At 49.8% G+C, this 24,950-nt stretch overlaps 3 protein-coding genes across 4 annotated transcripts; 1 reads left to right on the top strand and 2 right to left on the bottom strand.

Moving 5' to 3' along the window:
* Positions 1–90: 90 nt before the first annotated feature.
* GBA2 (glucosylceramidase beta 2) lies at positions 91–13,729 on the bottom strand. Its single transcript, XM_036261130.1, has 17 exons — positions 13,102–13,729; positions 7,653–7,744; positions 7,238–7,353; positions 4,441–4,659; positions 3,894–4,133; positions 3,552–3,654; positions 3,247–3,400; positions 3,030–3,155; positions 2,657–2,829; positions 2,314–2,418; positions 2,008–2,115; positions 1,755–1,906; positions 1,532–1,638; positions 1,256–1,398; positions 1,060–1,175; positions 776–967; positions 91–497 (listed from the first exon to the last, which is right to left on the bottom strand). The coding sequence occupies exons 1-17, from the start codon at positions 13,434–13,436 to the stop codon at positions 213–215; spliced, it is 2,766 nt and encodes a 921-aa protein (XP_036117023.1). The 5' UTR covers positions 13,437–13,729; the 3' UTR covers positions 91–212.
* A 317-nt stretch (positions 13,730–14,046) lies between these two features.
* RGP1 (RGP1 homolog, RAB6A GEF complex partner 1) lies at positions 14,047–18,809 on the top strand. 2 transcript variants are annotated; one of them, XM_036261793.1, is made up of 9 exons: positions 14,047–14,121; positions 14,508–14,642; positions 15,189–15,325; positions 15,612–15,695; positions 15,787–15,936; positions 16,212–16,358; positions 16,572–16,699; positions 16,904–17,093; positions 17,806–18,809. In XM_036261793.1, the coding sequence occupies exons 2-9, from the start codon at positions 14,527–14,529 to the stop codon at positions 18,027–18,029; spliced, it is 1,176 nt and encodes a 391-aa protein (XP_036117686.1). In that variant the 5' UTR covers positions 14,047–14,121; positions 14,508–14,526; the 3' UTR covers positions 18,030–18,809. The 2 variants fall into 2 exon arrangements, with proteins under 2 accessions (XP_036117686.1, XP_036117685.1); XM_036261792.1 differs by having other exon boundaries at positions 14,082–14,166; positions 17,806–18,231.
* LOC118630101 (microseminoprotein, prostate associated) lies at positions 18,146–19,288 on the bottom strand. Its single transcript, XM_036261794.1, has 3 exons — positions 19,133–19,288; positions 18,801–18,909; positions 18,146–18,434 (listed from the first exon to the last, which is right to left on the bottom strand). The coding sequence occupies exons 1-3, from the start codon at positions 19,260–19,262 to the stop codon at positions 18,254–18,256; spliced, it is 420 nt and encodes a 139-aa protein (XP_036117687.1). The 5' UTR covers positions 19,263–19,288; the 3' UTR covers positions 18,146–18,253.
* Between the last annotated feature and the right edge of the window lie 5,662 nt (positions 19,289–24,950).

Below are 24,950 nucleotides of genomic sequence, written 5' to 3'. Positions count from 1 at the left end.
CATGCAGTGAGGGGATGGGTGAGGAAATAAATAAGTGATTCTGATGCTTGGGTCACCCTCAACCCCTTTACTGGCGTGGTTGGGTCGGGAAAAGGGAAGGGGCATGATTGTCCTGGTGGCTCAGGGTTGCAGGAGACTGGGGAGATATGGGAGGAGCAAATGCCAGGCAGGAGGTTAGGCTGTTAATGCCTCCCTCCCATAGTTCAGAGGGCTCACTCTGGGCTTGGGTTTGCCATAACTTCCTTTGGTCCAAGTTTAAACCCTGTGCTTAGTCCTGTGCCCTGTTCAGCTTTTGGTCTGGAGGCCTTTTTATGCTGCTGCTGCTGCTGCTGCAGGGCCAGCTGCATGGACCAGATGCTCAGTGGCCGCATGTAGGCCAGAGAGCGGAACACTCGCTGTTGACAGTATGCCTCAGGGGTCTGGAAGGCCAGGCCCAGGCGCTCCCACACAGTACGGTAGCAACCTTCAGCTGTCTGGAAGCCCTCCCAAGTCAGGCCCTGTAGAGAGAGATGGAAGTCACATTATGGCCACTTTAGCTGGACAGATGGAGACAATAGGGTCTCTACTCTTAGGCAATTCTCAGTTGATGGGGGAGATAAACTTAATCCACAGGCAGAAGACTGAAGGCAGGAGATGGAATGCATGCCAGAGAAAAGAGGGAGGCTTTCTGGGTGAATAAGATGGCATTGGGTTAGGCAATACAAATGTTTGAAGGCTAAGGACACATGCTGGGCCATGGTACCTATGGTGGAGAGAAGGGAAGGCAGTGTATTACCTCCTGGATCATGGTGGCTGCCAGCCCATAGACCACGCCCACCCAGACTTCATCAGACTGGACACTGGATCTATCAGGGACACCATGGGGCTGCATCCCATTTACAGCCCCCATGGCCCCTCCTGCAAAGGCCTGAACATTGAACTCGAAGATAGTTTGGAGAGCACGAACCACATGTGGGGTAGGAAATACCTAGAGGGGAAAGGCAGAAACATGGTCTCTTAAATTTGCTTCATACCCCCAGGAAAAACTCCTTTCTGGTTCCTCCTCCTAGTCTCTCTCACCTCAGTATCTCCTTCTCCTAGGCCACTGGCCCTCAGGAACCACTGGCCAGCACACTGGTCAGACATGATGCTACAGGACTGAGGCTGAGAGCTGCAATCATAGTTGTAATAGCGGCCTGGAATGGAGGAAAGGCAAAGGTCAGTCTCCTTGTGTTCACGTGGCTGCTTTAAAACTCCTTAGGATCCCCCAACACACCATTCCACAGCAGTCTCTCATAGGCTTGTTGGCCTCGGCTCAGGATGGAAGAAAACTTATCCTGGATGTCCTGTGTCCCACATATAGCAGCCATCTGGACCATCATAGCCACAGCTGCCAGCCACAGTCCTCCACAGTAAGCACTGTTCAGGAAAATGCATTTAGGAGTCAGCTCCAGCCATTCCCGTGCCATATATAACAGGCAATGTGTCACTCCTCCTTGAGCCCCCAATACCTTAGAGCTTAGTTCCCCACTAGAAATCCCTGTCTCCCAACCTGGGGCCTGTGGTGACCCATGCATCATAGGTCTGGTCTGCATAGCCTCCATTTTCAATGAGTCCATCTTGGTCCTTGTCAAACTTCATTTCCGATTCCATCACGGCCTAGAGAGAGACCAAGATACCGAAGACCTAGATACTAAGGAAAGACAATAGCCAGCTGTCTCTCCCCAAACACCAGTCATGCCCCTGGCACTGACCACTGTACACACATCCCTTACCAGACACACAGGCCACATGTCCCTCAGGAAGCCCTGGTCCCCTGTCAGGTAATAGTCCCGATAAACCTGCAGCACAAACTTCAGATTCAGGTCCTTCCAGTCAGCAGTATCGTGGATCACATATGCATTGACCCGGAGCCACGGCTCGTCATCTGCGGAAGGGAAGATAACTTGGTTTATTTGCACTGGTGGGTAGGGTAGAGGGTGCAAATTTGAGGGAGGGAAGCTGACCTTGAGGTGGAAGGACTTTTACCTGGGTCCCCAATATCATGGGGAATGACATTCCTCCTTTTCACAGGTGCCATTACCCCACTCATCAGGTACCGTCGCCATGTCAGGTCTTCTCTGAGTGTGGCCAGAGCTAGGGGAGTGGACATACAAGTTGGGGGGAGGGCAGAGAATGGGCAGGCTTGGGGAGGGCAAGGCTGTGTGTGTGACCCCAGAAGGAAACCAATAAACAGGATATGGATCTATTTTGGGGAAAAAGGAAATTTGAGGGACCACAAAGATTCAGGGGTATGGGGAACTAAGAGGACAGAAGAGGCCCAGAAACCCTCACCCATGTCATACTGCAGGCTGAGCTCAAGTTTGGGCCAAAGCATGATGAGGGCGAAGGAAGCATAGAAGTGGACATCATAGGTGTTGTACATGCGGTATTCCTGGCCTGGAGGAATGAGGGAGACACATTGTTGCCAGAATTCCAGCTTCCCCTTCATATTCCCCTCCTACCTAGCTTGTCCTCTAGAGTTAAAGGTGGCACACTGTCACACTTGACACCTGCCAGTTACCCCTCATCCCAACCAATAATCTAGGGCAGGCAAAACTTACCTTCCTACCTGGTGGTAGGGCACTACCTGGCCTCAGATACGGTGTGCCATATTAGGGCCCACCAGCAGCCGTACCTTCAAGGTAGCCAAATCGACCATATTCCGTCAGGATGGGGCGGAGCTGACACATGCTTCCTGCCAGCTCTTCCGGTAGGGAGTCCTCAGGAACTTCCAGCCATATTGTGCCCCCATCAGCCAGGAAGTATAGTTCATTGAAGAGTGCAGATTTGTACCAGGCAGGCAAGGACCTGGGGAATTAGGAGGAGGGCATGGTTTAATGAGAGTGGACCTCCCAGGAAAGAAAGGACTCGGGGGTTCAGTAGAGTGGGGACACCAAGTGAATCCCAGCCCAACTCTGCTGATTTTGGTGGGTGAAGAGTGAACCAAGGGTTCACTAGTTGGAGTGTGAGTGCCTGGGAGAAAGGTCCAAGATGGGCCCCATTGGCACCTGTCATCCAATACTGGGCTTTGCCAAGCCGAGATCCTCTCTTCCCAGTCTGCATATTGGCACAGTGCATAGTGGCTAAGGGCAGGTGCTGCATCACCATCTGAGCCAAAGAACCTTGTGTACCGCCTGGGATGGAAAGAAAGGGGAGGGATGAGAACATGGGCTCCTGGTCAGAGCCCTTCCACCTTGGATCCCTATACTCTCCTGGTCACCTCACCTGTAGTAGACTTGGCCCTTAGCTCCAAACATGATTCTAGGCATATCCCAAGCCAGTGAGAACTCCAGGCAACACTGGCCTCGAGGTGGCAGCTTGCCCGTAACACACACTGCCCCAGCGATGCCTACCCCTTTTTGCGAGAGGGTGCTTCGACCTGAGAAGCACAAGAGGAATCAGCACAGGCAACCCTTTCTGTCCCAGGGATCCCTTACATGGGAGCAAGGCCCATTCACTACCAGGCCTCCCACCCTGCTCCCAAGATGGACTACCTCTTCCCACCACCTCCCTGTCAGACCCCCCATCACCAGCAGGGGAGTCCAGCTGTCCATCCTGAAGAAGATCCTGCCACACCTGCTGCCCAGTGCTGTCAGGGTCAAAAGCTGTGATGTGGGTTACCGTCGTATCTGCCTGTTAAGGGCCAAAGACTGTGAGGGGAAGCTCTACAAGTATGCTGGCTCTCGACAGACGCTCTAGCTCCTGTTACATATTCCCGCTTCCTCCAAGTTCCAGAAGCTTAAGGGCTGTGGTGAGGGTGGGACTCGGGATTTTAGAAAATGAAGAGACCATGGTGGGATGGGGTGGGCTCAGGGGGCTGCTGAGGGTAGGGTTCAGGGTTAAGGTACAGTACAGGACGGGCTGCTCCATACCGTGAGTCGTGCAGCCACAGCCATCGTGTAGGGATTTGGAAGGGTTGGATGATGCAGCAGCAGACCCTGTACAGTCTCTCCATCACGTTCCAGAAAGAAGGGCTCATTCCACAAACCCCCTGCGGCATCATCTCCACCTCCCAGTCCATTCCGCATGGAGAACATGATGGACACATCCAGGGCTTCATCCCCTTCATTTTCCACATCCCACACAAAGACCCCTACAGGCAGACTGCTGTCCTGGGAGCAAAAGATCAGACTCAGATGGTCCCAGTGTAGCCCCTCCTGAGCCCACTCCCCATGATCAAGCCTGGCTCTAAGGACCTGGCTCAGATACTCCTGATATACTCTTGATTTCCACTAGCATCTCCCCATATTCCTAGGCAGGCTGTCTACTAGGAGACAGAAGACCAATTAGGCAGTGGTCCTAGGAAACCAGTGTGATGTTCATGCTCCAACCCCTTCTTTCACAGGTCATGGAATTTCCAGCAGAGATAGGTCCCAGGGAAGGGAGGACAATGGAGGAAACACAGAGGGGGAATCTCACCTGGTAGTCATGGGGCAAGATGGGTGTGATCTGGCGGCAGGTGAGGGTGACATTCTGGCCAGGAAGCTGATAGACAGTCCAGGCTCGGGGATAGAGGGCATGGTAGAATGCAAAATACCCACACAGGCCCCAGTTCCAACTGCGCAGGACAGTTGGGCGCTCCACAGACAGGACTTGCTGGTACACAGTCTGCCCTTCCCTACGCAAGCACACTGTGAACTAAACCAAGAAAGAAGATAGGATAGAACAGGGTAACCCACAGGCACTTCAAACTAGTCTCCCTCCTCTCAAAGTAGCTCCTCCCCTTTCAGAGCCTGCAATGGTTACCATTTCATCATGACCTCACTCATCCCCCAGGCCTTTCCCCCAAGCTCAGTGAGTCACTATCAAGTCCTGCCTCCTTCTCCATCTATCTCCCAGACTTCCTCTCCCTTCTCACTACTTGTGGTCTTATTGTCCTAAGCCAGGCCCTCATCATCTTTGCTTCTACCTTCTACCTCTACTCATCTGGGTAGCAGAGTTAGTCTGTATTTATGTTCCAGTGACTACCCATGGCCCTCAGACTAAAGTCTAAACTCTTTTACCTGGCTTTCAAGACCTTTACCTGGCCTGTCTCTGCCCATTAGTCTCATTACCTGTTGAAGCACCTATATTCTGGTCATATCAAATACCCAGTTCCTTGAGCACACTACATTTCCTCCTCTATGCCTTTGCCCATGCTCATTCTCCATCTGGTGCAACAACCCCATCCTTTAAGGCTTAGGCCAAATGCCATCTCCTCTCTCCAAGCACTGAGTCATTCTCCTGTGTATCCCCTATTCCTCTAGTGTAGAATGTTACAATGTGTTTACTTCCATTCTGACTCCCTGACTCTCCATGGGTTGATGGCAGGCACCTCTCTAGTTCACTGAGGTCCCCTCTCAGCTATGACTCCCAATGAGTCAGGCAGAGTTGGCATGTGTAGGAAGAAAAGGGGCAAGTCTGCAGCAGTGTCCCTTTTTTCTCAGTGTACCATCTGTCCCTCTCATTTCGGCATTGATGAATGTCTCACAGTCTCCATTTTATCAAAGTCCTAGTCCCCTAATAAAAATTTAAGCTTTGCCCTGGCTGGGTGGCTCAGTCGGCTGAAGCATCATCCCGTACACTAAAAAGGTTGCGGGTTTGATCCCCGGTCGGGGTACGTACGGGAGGCAACCAATCAATGTTTCTCTCTCACGTCAAAGTTTTTCTCTCCCTTCCTTTCTAAAAAAATTAATGAAGACATATCCGCAGGTGAGGATTTTTAAAAAATTTAAGCTTCTGGAGGGTAGGGCTATGAGGTGTTGATATCTCTTCCCTTGGTTCAAAATATGCCTGGTATTTTTAAACATATATATGAAATAGTTTTTTATGTTTTTGTAATAGTAGATAATGGTTAAGACAACGGACTCTTTCTTTTTTTAATCCTCACCCGAGGAAACTTTTTTCCTACATTTATCTTCAGACAGAGTGGGAAGGGGAGGGAGGGGGAAAGAGAGAGAGAGAGAGAGAGAGAGAGAGAGAGAGAAACATTGATGTGAAAGGGACACATCAAGTGGCCGCCTCCCGCACGACCTCAACTAGGGCTGGGGACAAACTGCAACCGAGGTACATGCCCTTAGTGGGAAATGAACCCAGGTCTCTTTGGACCACAGGCCAACACTCTAATCGCTGAGCCAAACCGGCCAGGGCAAGACCATGGATTCTTAACCACAGAGGGAACTAGTTCTGAATCCCAGCACTTCATTTACCAACCATGTGATCTTGGACATGTTACTAAACCTCTTTAGATCGTAGTTTCCTCATCTGTAAATGGGTATAATAATACTTACTTTGTAGGATTGCCTTTAAATAGTAAATAGTACACAAAAATCCTAGCACATGTTAAGCATGCAGTAATTACTTTAACTGTAGAGTCACAATTCTGGAAGGCATTCCCCTTGGGATACCTGAGGGATGAGCCAGAAAGGAAGCTTGGGACCATTGGGCAGGGCTGGTAAATCTAACTAGGAAGGGCATTGTCATTAATTGGACTCCAGGTCTGCTAGTCATTTCTCCTTTGAAGATGAGCTGAAGCTGGAGGCATCCCTCAGACAGGAAATAGGAACTTGGTGGACAACTCAACATAGGAGGTCACTAGAGAGAGATGATGAAAAGTAGATCACATGCCTCTGGCAATCTCAGGCCCAGGTGTGATGAAGGAGCAGAGAGAAAAGAAGTGAAGCTTCAGAAAACGGAAGAAGGCTAGAAATCTATGCCTGGGAGAGGAGGGGCTTCCAGTCTCTCAGCCGAGAGACCTCCAGAAGAGTGATCACCAGCAGAGCAGCTGCCCTCTGGCTGAAGGCTGGCAAACCAGGATGAGGAGTTGGTGCTGTGTATGCATCTTTTCTCCCCCCAGGCATTTGTAGACTTTGGTTTGTTTTCCCTCTGGTCCTACTACATGTTCTTTCAACTAGGTTAAGCGATCTGGGGATTCTCTGCACTCTCTGTGGCTGCATACTGGCTCAGCTCGTGGAGCTGGGGCCGCAAGTAGGTAGGAGGCATCCAACAGAGAAATGGAGGGCACAGAGGTGCCAGGGCTGTTTACTCTTTCAAGGAACGTGTGCTCTATGACAGTCTTATTCCTATAGTACACAGGGCTGGGCACACAGTATCCTGAAAGGACATATTGGAGTGAATCACGTACACATCTAACTGCCCCATCCTACACTAGCCAAGAGGGCCTTCCTGGCCTGGGGAGGTACTGTCTTGGCCCTCTCCTCCACCACCTGGCTCTTACTTGGTCAGCAATGACTGTCCGGTGCTGGTACATTCCAGGATTAAGCTGCCAACGACAGAACTGGCCTCTCCAGCCTCGGGTGATAGTGCCTCCCCCGATGCCACCCAAGGGACAACCTAGAGAGAGAATCAGGATCGTTACTGGGGTAATGGGGAGAGGAAAGCAAGCTCATTTCTCACTTTCTAGACTATAAAGATGGGTTACTCTAAAAAACCATGGGAAAATGAAATCAACATGTTGTACACCTTAACTTATACAATGTTATATTCAATTATATAAATAAAGCTGGGGAGAAAAAACCCTAGGGGATGGTGGCAGTAAAGCTTGCCTAAGCTGGAAGCATCTTTGCCTAGCTCTGTGCCCTCTCTGGAGGCTGGGCTCTCTCTGAACAGGGCAGAGCTGGGGTGAGGCTCACCATAGATCTGTCTCAGGGGTACACAGTTGATGAGGTCAATGAAAGGTTTCTTCTTCTCCACCTTCGTCTTCTGGTACCACCACTGCAAGTACCTGAGGAACAAGAGGCAGTGTGAATGAGGGGCTGTGCGCAGGCCTCCTGGACTGTAGTCACCTTCCTCTTTCTGGACACCCAGCTGTGATTTCCCATTAAATATTCCAGGAATCGCCCTGGCCGGTTTGGCTCAGCGGTTAGAGCATTGGCCTGAGGTCTGGAGAGACCTGGGTTCGGTTCCAGCTAAGGGCACCTGCCTCAGTTGCAGTTTGTCCCTGGCCCTGGTTGGGTCATGCGGATGGCAGCCACTTGATGTGTCCCTTTCACGTTGATGTTTCTCTCTCTCTCTTCCTCTCTCTCCCTCCCACTCTATCTGAACAAAAAAATGGAAAAATGTCCTCAGGTGAGGATAAAAAAAAAAAAATGTTCCAGGAATCTGCCCTGATCAGTTTGCTCAGACCGAAGGGTCTTGGGTTTGATTCCTGGTCAAGGGCATGTACCTAGGTTGCAGGTTTGATCCCCAGCCCTAGTCGGGGTCTTGTGGGAGGCAACCAATTGATGTTTCTCTCCTCCGCCCCCCTTCCTTCCCTCACTCCCTTCCACTCTATCTAAAAATACATGGATGTCCAGCTGGTATGGCTCAGTGGACTGAACACGGTCCCATGGACTGAGAGGTCTCAGTTGGATTCTCCATCAGGGCACATTCGGGGGCTGCAGGCTTGATCCCCAGTAGGGGGCGTGCAGGAGGCAGGCGATGGATGCTTTTCTTTCTTGTTGATATTTCTATCTCTCCTTTCCTCTATCTCTAAAAAAATCAATAAAAAAAAACATTAAAAATAAAAAATGGAAAATATCCTCAAGTGAGGAGTAACAAAAAAACAACAACAAATAATAAAGTTAACAATCATAAAAAAAAAAAGTGCTAGGAATCCAACACCTTTGCTCCCAAACCTCTCCTCCCAACTTGTGGGACTGTCTTTGTTTCTCGTCTCTCGTCTCCTCAAAAGCTTTCTGATCTTTCCTCACCTCCAACTCCACTGCTACTGCTTGAGCTAACCCCAACAGCTTTTGACTGAGGTGTTGAAAGGGTCAGCTATGGTTTATAAACTGTAAGCTTTGTGATTCTGCCTCTCTCACAATATCCCAGTAAAGCCTTAAAAAAAATCCTGGGCTTGTCGCAGCTCTATGTCCCATAAGCAAATGATTCTGTTTGGGATTCAGTGACATCTGTCCTAGACCATTTTCTTTTCTTTTTTTTTTAATCCTCACCCGAGGACATTTTTCCATATTTTGTTCAGATAGAGTGGGAGGGGTAGAGAGAGAGAGAAACATAGACGTGAAAGGGACACATTGAGTGGTTGCCACCTGCACAACCCAACCAGGGCCGGGGACAAACTGCAACCAAGGTGCATGCCCTTAGCGGGAACTGAACCCGGGTTTCTCTGGACCGCAGGCTGACGCTCTAACCGCTGAGCAAAACCCGCCAGGGCTGTCCTAAACCATTTTCTAATCTGACTTTCTACAAAGACCCACTCAGGGTGGGTCCTCACTAAGCAACCCCTGCTCTGGGAGACTCGCAATTCTACACTCCTTACTCAGCCATTTTATACCCACTATTCAAGCACAACTTGTAACCGTATAATTGTGTAAGTAATCATTCTGAGCCTCAGTTTCTTCATCTACAAACTGGGGATACCTCCTGCCCTCCCTCCCTCCCTCCCTCATGGAATGGTTGAAAGAGCAAATGTCGCCCTGGCCGGTTTGGCTCAGCGGTTAGAGCGTCGGCCTGCGGTCCCGAGAGACCCGGGTTCGGTTCCCGCTAAGGGCACGTACCTCGGTTGCAGTTTGTCCCCGGCCCTGGTTGGTCGTGCGGGTGGCAGCCACTCGATGTGTCCCTTTCACATCGATGTTTCTCTCTCTCTTCCTCTCTCCCCCTCCCACTCTACCTGAACAAAAAATGGAAAAATGTCCTCAGGTGAGGATAAAAAAAAAAAATTAAAAAAAAAAAAAAAAAAAAAGAAAGAGCAAATGTCACAATAGATAGGAAAACCATAAAGTGGAATACCTGTGTCGGGTATGATCATTACTTGAGCATATACTATCTCAATCCCCAACTAGACACTGTCTTATTATTTCAGTGTTCCTCACATGAGTCTGACATACTTTTAAGTTCCTCAGGGAAAGGGACAGTGACAAAGACTACTTTATTATCCAGAGCTTCACGCATAGGGCTGGGCACATGGTCCGCAGTCAATAAATATTTGCTGAAATTACATATAATTGCACAAACAGTAGGGCATAAGAGAGATGAAGATGGACAGGAGCAAGGGGAGGAGAAATGTGCTTAAAGAATTGCCCTGGCTGGTTTGGCTCAGCGGTTAGTGTGTCGGCCCACAGACTGGAGAGTCCCGGGTTCGGTTCCCGCTAGGGACATGTGCCTTGGTTGTAGTTTGTCCCCGGCAGGTTGGGGTCGTTTGGGTGGCAACCACTCAATGTGTCTCTCTCACATTGATGTTTCTCTCTCTCTCTCTCCCCCTCCCTTTCTCCCTCCCACTCTGTCTGAAGATAAATGCAAAAGTGGCCTCAGGTGAGGATAAAAACAACAACAACAAAAGAATAGGAAGGGTGCCTTCTGGGGGTAGGAGGAAAGGGAGGGAAGACAAAGGATGGCATGATGGGAAGGCAGAAGATTCTCCCTGCCAGCTTCGAGGAAACTGGACTTTGAAACTAGAGGCCAGGAAGGATTGGTGAAGGGAAAGAGTGTAGTGGGGATTAGGGCAGTGAGAGAGAAATGCAAGATATGAGGATAGGCAGAACAAAAGAGTATCTAAGCATAGACCTGACACTCAATAAATACTTATTGAATGAATGGACTCCACCTGGAAGAGAAAGCAATCAAAACCTCAGAGGCCTAGAGAACTGTCTTGCTGGAGCTCCTGATTACAGTACCCTCAACTGAGCTTTCTCTTAGGGTCTGCCTTTCTCCCACTCCCTTAATTTAGCAGCTGGCCATTCTTAACCTACTTGGCCTTCTCCATAATTTCAGCCCCAACTTAAGAATTACCATTCAGAATTCTTCCTTTTCTCACCCCTGCTTTCTCCTCAATGCAGTACCTCATCCCATTCCAAAAGCCCTGTGTCAGTGGCCCCCCACCCTATCCTGGTATGGGAAGGCAAGGTCCAGGGGGCTGAGTAGAGCTTTAGACTTCTATGACTCAGCTCATACATAGGGACAGAGGAGCTAGGATACCCACCTGTTTTTATCCTCACCCAAGGATAGAGAGAGAGGAAGGGAGAGAGGGAGAAACATCAATGTAAGAGAAACATCGATTACTTGCCTCCCACACGGGCCCTGACCGGGGATCCAAACTGCAACCTAAGTATGTGCCTTGACCGGGAATTGAACTCCCAACCTTTTGGTGTATAGGATGACACTCCAACTAACTGAGCCACCCAACCAGGGCCACATTTATTCTTGACCTCAATGTCCCCACCAAGTGCACCCCAATGTGCTTCTCAGCACCCTAGCCCTAGATCCTATTTTGACCCAAAGGCTTTTGGGGTCAGTTTCAGAAGCAGCCTGGAGGGATTGGTTGTTCTCTGGCACAGGCCACCATAGGTACTATCAAAGGAGCAGGATAGTCCTGGCCAGTTTGGCTCAGTGGTTAGAGTGTCAGCCTGCGAACCAGAGTCCCGGGTTCGGTTTCCGCTAAGGGCGCATACCTCGGTTGCAGTTTGTCCCCAACCCTGGTTGGGGTTGTGTGGGTGGTGACCACTGGATGCATTCTCTCACATCCATGTTTCTCTCTCTTTTCCTCCCTCTCTCCCTCCCACTCTATCTCAAGATAAATGCAAAAATGTCCTTGGGTGAGGATAAAAATAAATAAGTAAGTAAATAAATAAAATAAATAACTAAAAAAGGAGCAGGATACCCAGGCAGTGCCAGGCCTTCCCACTGCTCAGGGCTGGGTTAGGGAAATGGACTCCCCACCCCAGCCCCACAGCACTAACTGGGAAAAGGAAGAATCCCTTAATTTAAAAAAAAAAAAAAAAATCCTCACCTGCCCTGGCTGGTTTGGCTCAGCAGTTAGAGTGTCAGCCTGCAGACCAGAGAGTCCTAGGTTCAGTTCCCACTGAGGGCATGTACCTTGGTTGCAGTTCTTCCTCAGCCCCTGTTGGGGTTGTGTGAGTGGCAACCAGTTCATGTGTCTTGTCTCTCTCACATCAATGTTTCTCACATTCTCTTCCTCCCTCTCTCCCTCCCACTCTATCTGAAGATAAATGCAAAAATGTCCTCAGGTGAGGATAAAAAAAAATCCTCACCCGAGGATATGGGTTTTTTGTTGATTTTAGAGAGAGGAAGGGAGAAGGAGCGAGAGAGAGGGAGAGAAACATTGAATCGGTTGCCTCACGCATGCACCCTGACTGGGAATTGAACCCACAACCCTTTGGTAAACAGGATGATGCTCTAACCACTGAGAACACCATCCAGGGCAGGGAAGGATCCCTTTAGAGGCTGTGTTTCCCAACCTTTATGCTTCCCTCCCTGGTTCTGTGTTTACTGTATGGACTGACTCAGGATGACCTCAGGGTGATGCTTTTTGTCCTCACATCCACCTGTTCCTGTTAATAGGTCTCAGTTTCTCATTACTAGTTTTTCTTAACTCAGTGGGGATCTGGAAGGATCCAGAGTTCTACAGTCCAGAACAAGCTCTTTGGGTGTGTGCAACCTTTGGGTAGGGGGTGCGAGGGGAGGAGGACACCAGGGCAGGCTCTGGAAGACTATTCCTAAGAGCTCTGGGGACACCTATGGCAGTGTTTCTCTGATCAGAAGTCTTCTTTGCTTTTTATATCAGGGCCTGTGTATTTCAGAGTAGAGTGAACATCACCTCTCATCACCCTCTCCTTAGGGTTGAGAGAGCAGGCAGCCTCTCACCCACTCCTTGGAACTACAGCTTGATGGGTGCTGGACTGTAATTGGCCTGCCTCACTGAGAACACTCCAGCTGCTCAGGGGAATCTGAGAACCACCCCCTTCCAAATAAAACAACATTGTGTCAGTACCTCAGCAGCCAGACTATCCTTTCCTCCCTTACCACAAAATACAGCTAACTCCAAAGAGCAGTCTTTGAAAAAGAAAGAGTATGTGAAAGGGAGCTTAATGAGAAAGGCTGACTGTAGGCCTAGATGTTTTTGCTCTTTCCTGCTAAAAAGACAAGTTACTGGGAGAAAAGGGTTGCAAAAAGGTGTAACCTGGTCTCACTCTCCAAAACCAAGGCTTAGAATATGTTGTGGATAGGGGCCACTTGACTGGGACAAGGCACACACCTGCTTTCTCACCCTTTCCCACTTCTGCTGGAAGTCTTGTGCTGGAACCAAGTGAAGCTTATGGTACCCTAAGCAATGGATCTACTCACCTCAAGCCCATGCCCAGATGCTTTATCAGGTTGCTTAGGGAGATGTCATTGGCATTAAAGGGTTTCCTCTTCTCTGCAAACTCATGAGCCAAGCAGATGCGCCAGCCAAAGGAAGGCACCTGGTAGCCCTTAGCTTTACCCTCGTAGGAAGCCATCAGCTGCCCAGAGTCCTCCGGATTGCTGTAGCCCAACTCATTTTGGGATCGATTGTCCTCAGGGCTCTCGCTGTCAGTAACCTGTACAGCTTCGGTGTCTCCAGTATCTTCAGGGCAATAAACCTGTGAGTCCCCTTTGGCACAGCTGGTCTGCTCCGAGGCTGGGACTCCGGTTCCCATGTTCCCTGGATCCTGGGTCCCCACGACCTCAATGGCACCAGGTCCCGAGCCTTCTGGTACAAAGTATCTCGCCAGCCAAGTGCAGATGCGGGTGCCGATTGTTGTTAGGTGCCGTCCAGGAGGGCCGGGCGCTGGGGAAAGCTGAAGTGAGCAGGTGTCTCTGTGGAACCCCGGAGCTGTTGCTGCAGCTGTGGCGGAGGCGACGGCAATGAAGCCGCTTCGGGCTCCCCGTCGGTCTTCTCTCTGGGTCCTGGCAGGGAAGGGTCGGGCCTCGTCGTCATTGGGCCGCGATGATTAGCTTGCCGGGCCAAAGGGCAACTACTGGGCCCGCGGAGAGGGGAGGAGCCCGGGGGGGCCAGCCCCGTAAGGCACCGCCCCCGGGACCAGCCTGCGAGCTCGCGGCAGCCTCGGCCGCGTCCCCGGGGCCGCAGCACCAGGTCCCCCAGGGTTGGGCGCGGGGCCCCGCCGGCCGGTGTCTGGGGCAGCGCCCGTGCCCAGGTGCCAAGCCGTGGGAAGGTGACCCAAAGCGGTGGAACTCGAGCCCCTTCCGGTCCGTCCAGCCGGGCGCTTCCGGCAGGAAGGGGCTCGGTCCCGGGAGGGGACCGAAGGGAAGTCCCGCCTCTGCTGCTCCGCGTCTGCCGCGGACGCCGCCGTGCACTGGGCCGGGTCCGGGAGGGGCGGACAGGTGAGGGCCTCGGGATGCCGAGACCCCCAGTTTCCACCTTGCGAGGTGCCTGGGCAGGGGGCGCGAGATGACTGGTGTTCATGGTCTTGGGCTGGGGCGTGGAACCTTGAGGGGAGGGGGACAGAGGCCGGACTGGGGTTCAGGGGGGTAGGGGACCAACCCAGCACTGAGGGAGCTGGGCGGGCGTCTGGGACCCGGAGCGACGCCTTCCGGTTAGGCAGTACCGAGCCAGCTGTCCCCCGTACTTCCTATCAGCCTCCCCGCACCCAAAGGCAGATGCTTCCCAGGTGCTGACCGCCGGTCTTTTCGGTCCTCACCTACAGGCTCCACTCAGACACCCTTCCCTGCCATGGTACTGACTTCTGACCCCCTTTGTTTCCATCTAGGTCCGATACCGGAGCTGCCATGATTGAAGTGGTAGCAGAGCTGAGCCGAGGTCCTGTGTTTCTGGCGGGGGAGGCGCTGGAGTGTGTGGTGACTGTCACCAACCCCCTGCCCCCCACGGCCACTTCTGCATCCAGGTGGGAATGCTGGAACTGAAGAAGGTGGTCCTTCTGGGAGGAGCTTGGTATCTGTAGTGCTAAGCCACAGCTCAGATTGTCCTGTAGCTACACCACCACCTTCCTGCTCATTGTGCTGTCATTGTAGGAAAGGGCTGTTTAACAGATGTGCTTGACATAATGCTCTACTCTGCTTTCCTCCCTCCTCCCCATTTTCTTTTATCCACAGTATACTTCTCTTTGTTTAATGGTCTTTTTTTTATTTTATTGAATTTATTGGGGTGACTATACAATTCTATACTACATCATCTGTATATTGTATAGTGTGTTCACTACCCAAAGTCAGGTCTCCATTCATCATCATTTATCCCCTCTTTACCCTCTTCCACCTTCCCCTGTCCCCCTTTCCCTCTGGTAATAATGCTTTCTTTTGGGGGTTCTGAATTCCCTGACCCCTAAGACAACCACCTAACCATGTTGGTCTCTAGACAGCGTGGTAGGGAGTTTGGGGGAGCATTGGTGAGGTCAGTAACTCCCTTCTGATGCTTCCTTTACTTCCTTCCATAGTGAAGCTCTGGCGTGGGCCAGTGCCCAAATCCACTGCCAGTTCCATGCCAGTGAGAGTCGAGTAGCACTGCCTCCGCCAGACTCCAATCAGCCAGATGTTCAGCCTGAAAGCCAGACTGTCCTTCTACCACACCGAGGTTAGAGACGGGGCATTTGCCTTTAGCAGAAATGGAGTAATTGTTACCAAAGGGTGAAATTTTTAAATTGTTCCGGTGGGTCATTATAGTCTCCATGACTTGGGGATACAAGGGAATCTAATTGTTGCTTTGGGGGTATAAGACTGTTGCTATCTCACAAGAAAAAAAGGGGTATCTTACTACAGGCTGCCATTTGTTAGCAGTACTTACTGCTCCCGCTTGCTGTGCTAACCTCGTCCAGTACTGGACAATGGGGTCATTAAACTACAGTCTTTATCTTTTTTAGGTGAGAGGGGTCAGTGTATACTTTCCACTCCACCAAAAATCCTTTTCTGTGACTTGAGGCTAGACCCTGGAGAGTCCAAATCATGTGAGTGACTATCTCCCACCCCTTCTAAGATTCCTGGAGGGAGGACTTCTCTGGCGGCCTCTGGCTGCCCTGACTACTACTTCCCAACCAGACTCCTACAGCGAAGTGCTGCCCATAGAGGGACCGCCCTCCTTTCGAGGTCAGTCGGTTAAGTATGTCTACAAACTGACCATTGGCTGCCAGCGTGTCAACTCACCCATCACTTTACTCAGGGTCCCTCTGAGGGTTCTTGTGCTGACTGGTAAGTAAGGGTTCCTGGAGGGAAGGGCTAGGGAAGAGCCTCACTAAAGCAGATATTATCTTTAGAGAGCTTGTGAGAGAGTCTGGAGGGACGTTTCCTGGTCTCAGTGAAGGTGCGAAGGAATTGTGGAGGGAGGGTTCTGGAGAAGAAGTTTGGGTGTGTGCCTCAGCCATGGCTTCCCTTACCTTCAGCCCCCTCAGGCTGGAGTCTAAAACCTAACCTCTACTCATACCTTTGTTCCTTCCCAGCATATTCTCTACTCATTCTCTCTCCAGGCCTTCAAGATGTCCGGTTTCCCCAGGATGAGGCTGTAGCCCCATCCAGTCCATTCTTGGAGGAGGATGAAGGTGGGAAGAAGGATTCATGGCTAGCTGAGCTGGCTGGGGAGCGCCTCATGGCTGCCACATCGTGCCGCAGCCTCCGTGAGAATCCTTTCAAAATTGCCCCACCCCATCCTCTCCTCATAGTGTTCCTGTCTCAATGGCAGGTTCTCCTAACTGCCGCATACTTCTGAGGATCCACTGATATTTCACCCTATAAATTATAAAGAAAAACCTTACCTTTTGGCCTCTGGCTCCCAGCCCTAGACATTCTCCAGTGTGGACTCCAGGCTTACAGTGTCCCATTTTCCCCAGATCTCTATAATATCAGTGATGGCCGAGGAAAAGTTGGGACATTTGGCATCTTCAAATCTGTATACAGACTTGGCGAGGACGTGGTGGGGACCTTAAACTTAGGGGAAGGAACTGTAGCTTGTTTGCAGGTGAGAAGGGAGAGGGACTTTTGGGATGCTGGGCCTGAAAGGGATAGGGTAGGAGAAGGGCCTGCATAAAGAGGGGTGGTATGTAGAAGTGGATAGTGGGGTCAGTTAGGGTCTCTTTGATAAAGCAGGTTGAGGTTGGGCTGCCCTCTCACCTAGAGTCAGCACCTCCCAATGCCTGCTAGCACACACTTTTCTTGCTCCCAGTTTTCAGTAAGCTTGCAGACCGAGGAGCGTGTACAGCCTGAGTACCAGCGGCGCCGTGGGGCAGGGGGTGCTCCCTCTGTGTCCCATGTGACTCATGCCCGACACCAGGAGTCCTGCCTACATACAACCAGAACCAGCTTCTCCCTACCCATTCCTCTCAGCTCCACCCCAGGCTTCTACACAGCCATTGGTGAGACCCTGACCATTATTGGAGGTGGGGAGAGAGAGTAAATACTGTGCAGAGGTAGAGTGTAATGGATTCTGATTCCTAACGAACATCCAGCTTCTGACCCTTAACACTTTATCAGATCTTCAGCCTGTCTCCTAGATGCTCTGACCCCTAAACTCTTTTTTTTTTTTTTTTAATATTTTTTCTTTATTGATTTGAGAGAAAGAGAGAGAGAAAGAGATAGAAACATTGATGAGAGAGAACATCAATTGGCCACCTCCTGCATGCCCCCCTCTGGGTATTGGGCTCACAACCTGGGCATGTACCCTGACCAGGAATCGAACCAGCAACCTCTCGGTGCATGGGTCGATGCTCAACCAGTGAGCCACACTAGCCAGGTGTGACCCCTAAACTCTTAACTTTGCAGATCTTCTTCCCTACCCATTCTCACTGGGACCCTGTGATTCACTGATCTCTGATTCTCAGGACTTTTACTTCAGGCTACCAAGTCTTGACTGTCTCACACTTGGGTTCTTAGGTTTTTGACAGTGCTATCCTTGTTGTCATGCTTCTGGTTAGCACACTAGATTTCTTCAGAAAAACCCTTGATCCTAGCACCCTGTCCCATGACTTCTCTCCCTCTTCCTGAATACAGGCTTTTGCCCATTTGCTAACCACACCCTGTCATTGGCTTTTACTTCTGGCTTCTAATGCTTCTGCCTCTTTTTTCCAGTGTCCCTGAAGTGGCGATTGCATTTTGAATTTGTAACATCCAGAGAACCAGGTTTGGTGCTCCTACCTCCTATGGAACAGCCCGAACCTGTCACCTGGACAGGACCTGAGCAAGTGCCTGTAGACACCTTCAGCTGGGACCTCCCCATCAAGGTGCTGCCTACAAGCCCAACCCTGGCTTCCTATGCAGCCCCAGGCCCCAGCACCAGCACCATAACCATCTGAAACGGGCTCACCACAGTACTACATTCTTCAGGATACTGAGAACTCAGCACCTGGACTCTAGTAGGGTCCATTTTTCCACATGGGGCCCCATGGCACGGACAATGAGAAGCAGGCTTTCAGCTGTAGCATTAATTTATTTATTCAGAATAAATTGGCAGCTGCTAGTGGTTTCCCTGGAAGTGGCAGCAGCAGTGGGTAGTCAGCAGAAGGGTGATCAGTTGAGTTTAGCTGGAGTGGGGAGCAGGAGCCCCAGGAACAGGGGTGTTAGCTGAGCCCCACTCTGGGTCAGGCCCTCCCCCTTTGCAGGGCAGCCGAGGGTCAGATTTTTGTACCAGGGAGAATTGGCAGGTTCCTGCCTCCTGTCGTACCTCACACTCAGCAGGGAAGTCGATGGGATGCTGGGACCTGGGGACCCAAAGGATGGGGAAGGAGTCAACATGGTGAAGGGCCACCTTTATTCCCTCCCCACATTCCCTCTCTCCCAGCATTCCTCCCATATCTTCCCTTAGTGCCCGCTGGGTCCCCCTAACTAAATTCTCACCTACCATAGATGGATTTTTTCATTTCATAGCAGGAATATTTTCCCTCTAGATCCACCCCTATCTCACTCACTTCGTAGCCTGAAGCCTTCTTTCTCACCTTGTTGGTACCTTCAGGTTCAGGCAGCCTCATACTGCTAATCTGTTCATCCTAACATGACAGCATCTAGTCATGCCCTGGCCATCTCAGTCACTCACATCAGAGCCATTCTCTCTGTTTTTGGTCACTCACGTGTCACAGCAGCCCACACCGACAGGATGCAGACAGGTGCAATGGAAACAGTCCTTGCGGAGCCAAGACTCACCCAGGGTAAAATATTTCCCTTCATAGTGGCAGGGGGCTAGGGAAGAACAGGAAATGTTAGCGTGTAGGGAGCGGTGGCAGCAGACAGAATCACCCTGGACTAGGAGGGAGTTAAGTGCACACTATCCCCGTATTTAGTCTCTCCTGTTTCCAAGCTGGAGGGAGTCTGGGCACTCAGACACAGGATCCTCCCTAAGCCCCCTCCTCCCAGTGAATGCCCTCTGCTCCTTGTCCTTTCCTAATGCCTCACCCAGCTTTACCTTGAGCTTGGAAGTAGCATTTGCTGTGGACTCCTGGGTGCTGAAGGAGCAGAGATATCACCAAGCAGATGATCCCCCAGCCTCCCAGGATCCCCTTAGCCTGTCCAGCCCAGAGCATCCTTAGGGCCATTCTTGTAGCACAGTCCTTTTGGACCCTTCTTGGCTTCTGTTCAGGCTACTCTGGTCTCGTCTCCTTGGCTTTTCTTTGTTTCTCTCCTTGAGTCTTAGTTTCTGTCTTTTCCCCTGGGCTCCTGTCTCACACCATCTCCGTGCCCTCTGCTCTCACAGCCTTGGAGATGTTTATAAAGTGAGGACCCTGGCCCCCTGCTGAGTAGAGCTGGAAAAGCTGTAACTCTGTTTCCTGGGGTGAGGGCATGAAAACAAGAGGTCCAGCTTTAACAAGCTGTGAGAGCTGATTCATGCCCCTGCACAGCTAGGGGGAGGGAGGTGGCCATGGAAGGGGCACTGGACTGGGCACTCCCCCAGCAAGGAGGTGGGAGGGGGTGAGGGCCCCCAGGTGGTCCCCAGATCTCTGACCTGGAGAGAAGGAAGCATTCCACCATCTCCCACCCCACCCCACAATACCACACACACTTTCTCCAGGGGTGGATATGCTGGGATCCCTGCCTGGACCGGAGGGAGGCATTTCCTGGGGATGGCTAATCCTGTGCCCCAGCCAAACCAAGGAGCTGCTGTAGGGTGCGACAGCCAGAGGCTCCAGGAGAGCGAACAGGCACCTGGAGTGGAGAGTGTTTCTCTTAGACCCTAGGGCAGGGTCTCCCTGGAGTATCTTAGAGACATGGCTGCCCCTCAGAGATGGCGAGGTGAGGGAGTTGGGTGTCTTTTCACAGGTATCCAGAGATGGATTCTCCATTGTTCATCACCCAAAACATATAGCAGATACACAATCTCCCCCTATCTGGGAACGGTTCTTTCAAAGAGGAACATCTCTACATGCTCTAATGTTACGAGTCACTCCAGTTTCCCAGAGGTACCCCTTTCCTGTACATTATGGAATGAGGATTTGGGAATTTATGCTTTGACATCCCCTTTTGGGTTTCCTACAGGTTGTGGAGAACCCCAAGATGGGTGATTAAGAGCAGAGGTTGCAGAGTCAGACTACGTGGATTCAGATCCTGACTCCACTTAAGAGCTATATGACTTTGGGCAAGTTACTTCACCTCTCTAAACCTGTTTCCTTACTTATAAATTGGGATAGTAATACTCAGAGGGTTGTTAAGAGGATTAAATTAGATAATGCATGTTATTTGTCCCCAGCACATAGCCCTCAGAAAATATTAGCAACTGAGGTTGGTGCTAGAGCTCAGATAGAATGGGTAGATAATTCTTTTAATGACATTGAGCTTCTGATGTCTCCTGGCATAGACTTCTGTCCCTTTCACACTCATGCTCCATGTCATCCCTACCACCTCTTTCAAAAACTCTCCAGGAGCATTTTGTTTTTGGTTCTTTTGTCCTTGGAATTTTAAATGTTTGGTTTGAGAAACAATGTTGCCGATGAAACTATTTTCCCTAGGCCAGTACCCTCACTTCTACCCTGGGAAGAGGTATCATTGTCTTATTATCCTTCCAGTTTACTTAGGACTCCTGCTTTTACTCTTTTGATCCATTTCTTCCCATTCTCACTCATGCACTCTTTTAAGTTCTCCTTTCTGATCACTCAAATGCTGGCTATCTCTTTGGTACTAATGCCCCCTGGCTAACATGTATTTCTTTCATTTTTCTACACTCCAGAGACCCCTGTTCCAGGTATTCCCCTCCTACCTACAGGGCCAATCACTTTGGCATGTATTTTATTTTTCCTTTTAAGTTTCCAGTTCCATTTACTTCAAGACTCCCACTCCCTGTCATCCAGTGGATCAGATGCAACTACTCTAGCTGATTTTTGTAGAGGGCTAGCCTGCCTCTCACCTCTTCACTACTCAGAAATAACTCATCAGTCTACCTCAAACTCCCTATCTGTCCTCTTACAAGGAGACAGCTTAAGTGGAAGGAGATGCAGACTACCACACATTCACTCAAGTCAGGTCTCATACTCTCCACGTTTGAGGATTGCCAAGAGATAGAAGAAAACTCATGGTTCAAGTGGGTGCCCTGATGTCTGATGTGTGGGACGCATGCCCTCGGACTGCTGTCCTTGGAGCAGGTGGATTAGAAGGCCTGTCTACCACAAGGACCCAAAAGCCTGGTTAGTGGGCAGTAGCTCTGCTGCTGCCTTCTGTTCCTGCGTCGTGGAGTCAACCCAACAGGAGGCAGACACTAGTGGGGAACTAGAGAGCATGAAGGTGGTGGTGGTGGTGATGCTGAAAGGCAAAGGGGGCCCAGTGGGATTGGGACTGGTGTGAGGTAATGGGGACAGAAGTGAGAGCTGTATGTAATGAAGATGAGGCAGTAGGGGGCTTCTGGAAAGAAAGGTTGGGACTGAGCCAAGATCCCTCTCCTAGAAGTTGGGGGGCGAGCGACAGGGAGGTGTTGGTTGAATGCACTTGTATGTCTGTTGGTGTGTGGTGCGCCATTTGTGTAGCTTCTGGGGGCTGGAGGACCAGCGTGGGTGTGTGGGTGTGTGGGTGGTGGGTATCAGTGGTTAGGGCTCAACCCCGTAATTCCTACGGCCTTGGCGATGCCAGTTGCTGGGGGATGGGGGGGCGGGAGCGCTCGGTTGGCGTGGGGGCGTTTGGCGCGCGCCGGCAGCCAGCGTGGGGACAGAAAACATCCGCCGGAGGCCAGGCTAGGCAGCGCTCCAGCATCGCCGGGCAGGTGTGCGCGGTGAGGAAGTGAGCGCATTCCGGCCCCCAGCCGCCAGCCAGCCCTCGGGTGAGTCACCGCTGACCCCCGCCGCCGTGGCCGGATAGGAGGCATTGGCTGCGGCAGCGGAGAGATTTGGGGAACCGGAGCTTCAGGGGGCGGCCCGGCAGGCTGGGGGGAGCATCTGAAGCACCTGAGAGAGTTGGGGAGTGGATAGGGGGTAGCTGACTGGTCCTGGTCTCGCCCCAGGTGGGAAAGACCTGTGAGAGGCCGAATGCAGAGCCTGTGCTTGAATGGAGGCAGGCAGGACAGGGAGAAGGCCCTCACCTGGGGAGGGAAAGGGACCCAGCAAAACCGAGAATCCGAATCTGGGAGGCCGGAAAGGGGAGGGAGGGTTGCAGGGCTGTGGAGACAGCAATGGGGGACTGGCGGGCTGCAGGACGACGCCTGCCAGTGTAGGCCTTGGCCAGCCAGAGGCTGTAGGAAGGTAGGGATGGCCAACCCCTCGAGATAAGATCAGTCCAGAGGCCTGTGCGTTGGGAGAGTGAAGGGGAGGTTTGAGAGTAGGGGGAGTTAGCGTTATTTGGGTACAGTTGTGGCTAGGTCTTTAAAGACTTTAAATGCCATTGTGAGGAATTCGGATTTATCTCTGAGCCTGAAGAGTATGGAGTGGTTTAAAGGCAAGGTTATTTGTGTCTGGTATTACTGCCCGCCATTCAGTCTTTGTAAAAAAGAAAACAGAAAAACCTGAAACATTGATTTGCTAAAATTGACAGTCATTTAAAATTGCATGACCAGCCCTGGCTGGTTTGGCTAGGCGGTTAGATCATTGGCCCTCAGACCAGAGAGTCCCGGGTTGTTCTCACTAAGGGCATGTACCTCGGTTGCCGTTTGTCCCCGGTCATATATTTCTTTCTCTCTCTCCCTCCCGCTCTTCCTGAAGATAAATGCAAAAATGGCCTCAGGTGAGGATTGAAATAAATAAATAAAATAAAATTGCATGACTACATTTATCAGTTTAATGCTGTTGAATTTTTTGAAAAATTGACAAATTTGATTCAGTATTAAAAATCCAAAGTGAGGCTATCAAGATCAGTTACATAGTGTTGAGTCTTTTCCTTTATCTTGGCCTCCATTTTTCCCTTGCTGATTTGATTAATTCTGTGTTGTTAATGTCTTCGTTTTCTATATCAGTAGCATAGCACTTCTAGTTTTCCTCTCCCCCCATATCATGGTCTTTATTTTTAAGCCTTTTTTTTCTTTCTGTTCAGCCCTTTAACCTGTCCTTTGTATTCCGAACCAAGTAAAACATTTCTTGGGATGAAGGCATTGTGCTACAGTATACAATGACAAATAACTCAGTTTCATCATATATGTTAGGTTACATACTATCTTTTGTGGATTTGAATGTAGCTGCATAGTTTCTATATTTATCCTGTGGCTGATAAAGAGAGAAAATTAAAGCTGTTTTACTCATGATAGTATTTCTACAGCATAGCAATTTATAAGTTCAATTTCTCTTCTAACATCAACTCTAAAATGGTATTTGGTACTTGTCTCAGAAACTCACTCTAATTCTATTACGATCTTTGTAATTTATGTTATCTTGAGCCAACAGCAATTATAAGGATTAAACCCCGCAGTTGCCTTTGGCCCCAAACAAGAAAATCTGGGTCAGTTAATTAAAAAAAAGTCCTACTTTGGGCCCAGTTGCTTTCTCCTATGCTGTTTCAGCTCCAGCCCTACCTTATTCCCAGTGGCCTTTTGCCTTCATTCCTTCTTTGCTCTGCTGGGCATCTTTAGAGGAAAACTTCACACCAACTTCCTCTGCTATAAATTCTCCCTCCCCTCAACTCTACACTTCTCTTTGCCAACATACACGACTGCTTCTTCATTGATTTTATTATTTTTTTAAAGCTCCCAGCCCTTTCTGGCTTTTTTCCACCTTTAACACTCTCTTATTGAAATCTATTTTTTTCTCCTTTCTCTTTGGGAAGGCCTCAGATTTTTAAAAGGTTATGCTTTATTTACTCTGCATGATCCACTTGTCTTCTTTCCCCTCCTATCACGTTTTTCTTATTCTGGACTGTTTGTAAACTCTGTTATACTTACTTTCACCAAGGCTTCAACTTTCCCTTTGTAATTAAACATTCTTCTTGTAGATACAGCAAAAGATGAGTATGTTTTCATTATTTTTCCTACAAGAAAAATGTTTTCAAATTCACATCTACTTTAGTCTTCTTCCCATTTGGCACCCAGAAACATGACATAGCCATTATTATAAAGTCCACTGGAGCTTGGTGTTGGGCTAGGCACTGTATATTGAATTTTATAATTTTAGTGTCAATTCCTAAGTGCTTACCAACAGTAGGTGTTATCACATGCGTGTGCATAAATGTTCTCATTACATATACACAGACTAAAATGCACAGATAATAGAACCATAAGTTTATATAAGAATATGAATTATAATCAGGCTGAGTATATTTTGGGGTGGAAGATGAGGATGGGTAAATTTACAGCTAGGATCGAAGTTTAAGAGAGAGCATCATTTGAATACATCAGACTGGAGAAGGATGAGAGGCGAGTCATTCCTGTGAAGATGAGGAGAACTCATGAAAGAGGCTGTGTTTCAGGGGCTAACAGAGACTTATAAGGCTGTGGTGAATGGCAAGTGGATGGGATGGAGGGGCCAGAGTTTCAAGAACATGCGGTTGCTATACCCCAACAGCCCACTATTCTCTGGCAGAGAATATAAAAGATTCTATGGTTGTAGTACTGATTTCAACTATAGTCAAGTTTCCATCAGCAACCCATATTGAAGTTTTCCTACCCCATCTCTTACCACTGAAACCATTCTTACTAATTTTTTGTATGTGGTTTTTTTTCTGCTTACAAATTATTGCATTCGTGAGGGCCCTTACCACCAATAATTACTGCCCTTCCCCATTTTGCTTTTATTTTTCCTGCCTGCTCCACAATCTGCTTATTGTAGTAGTGACTTTTAAAATCCCATTTATGAGGCTTTTACTTTTTTTTTTTTTTTTTTAAA

Source organism: Molossus molossus, unplaced genomic scaffold, assembly GCF_014108415.1.
Source record: "Molossus molossus isolate mMolMol1 unplaced genomic scaffold, mMolMol1.p scaffold_m16_p_14, whole genome shotgun sequence".
In the NCBI taxonomy this organism is placed as follows: Eukaryota; Metazoa; Chordata; class Mammalia; order Chiroptera; family Molossidae; genus Molossus; species Molossus molossus.
This window is presented reverse-complemented; position numbering and strand designations above follow the sequence as displayed.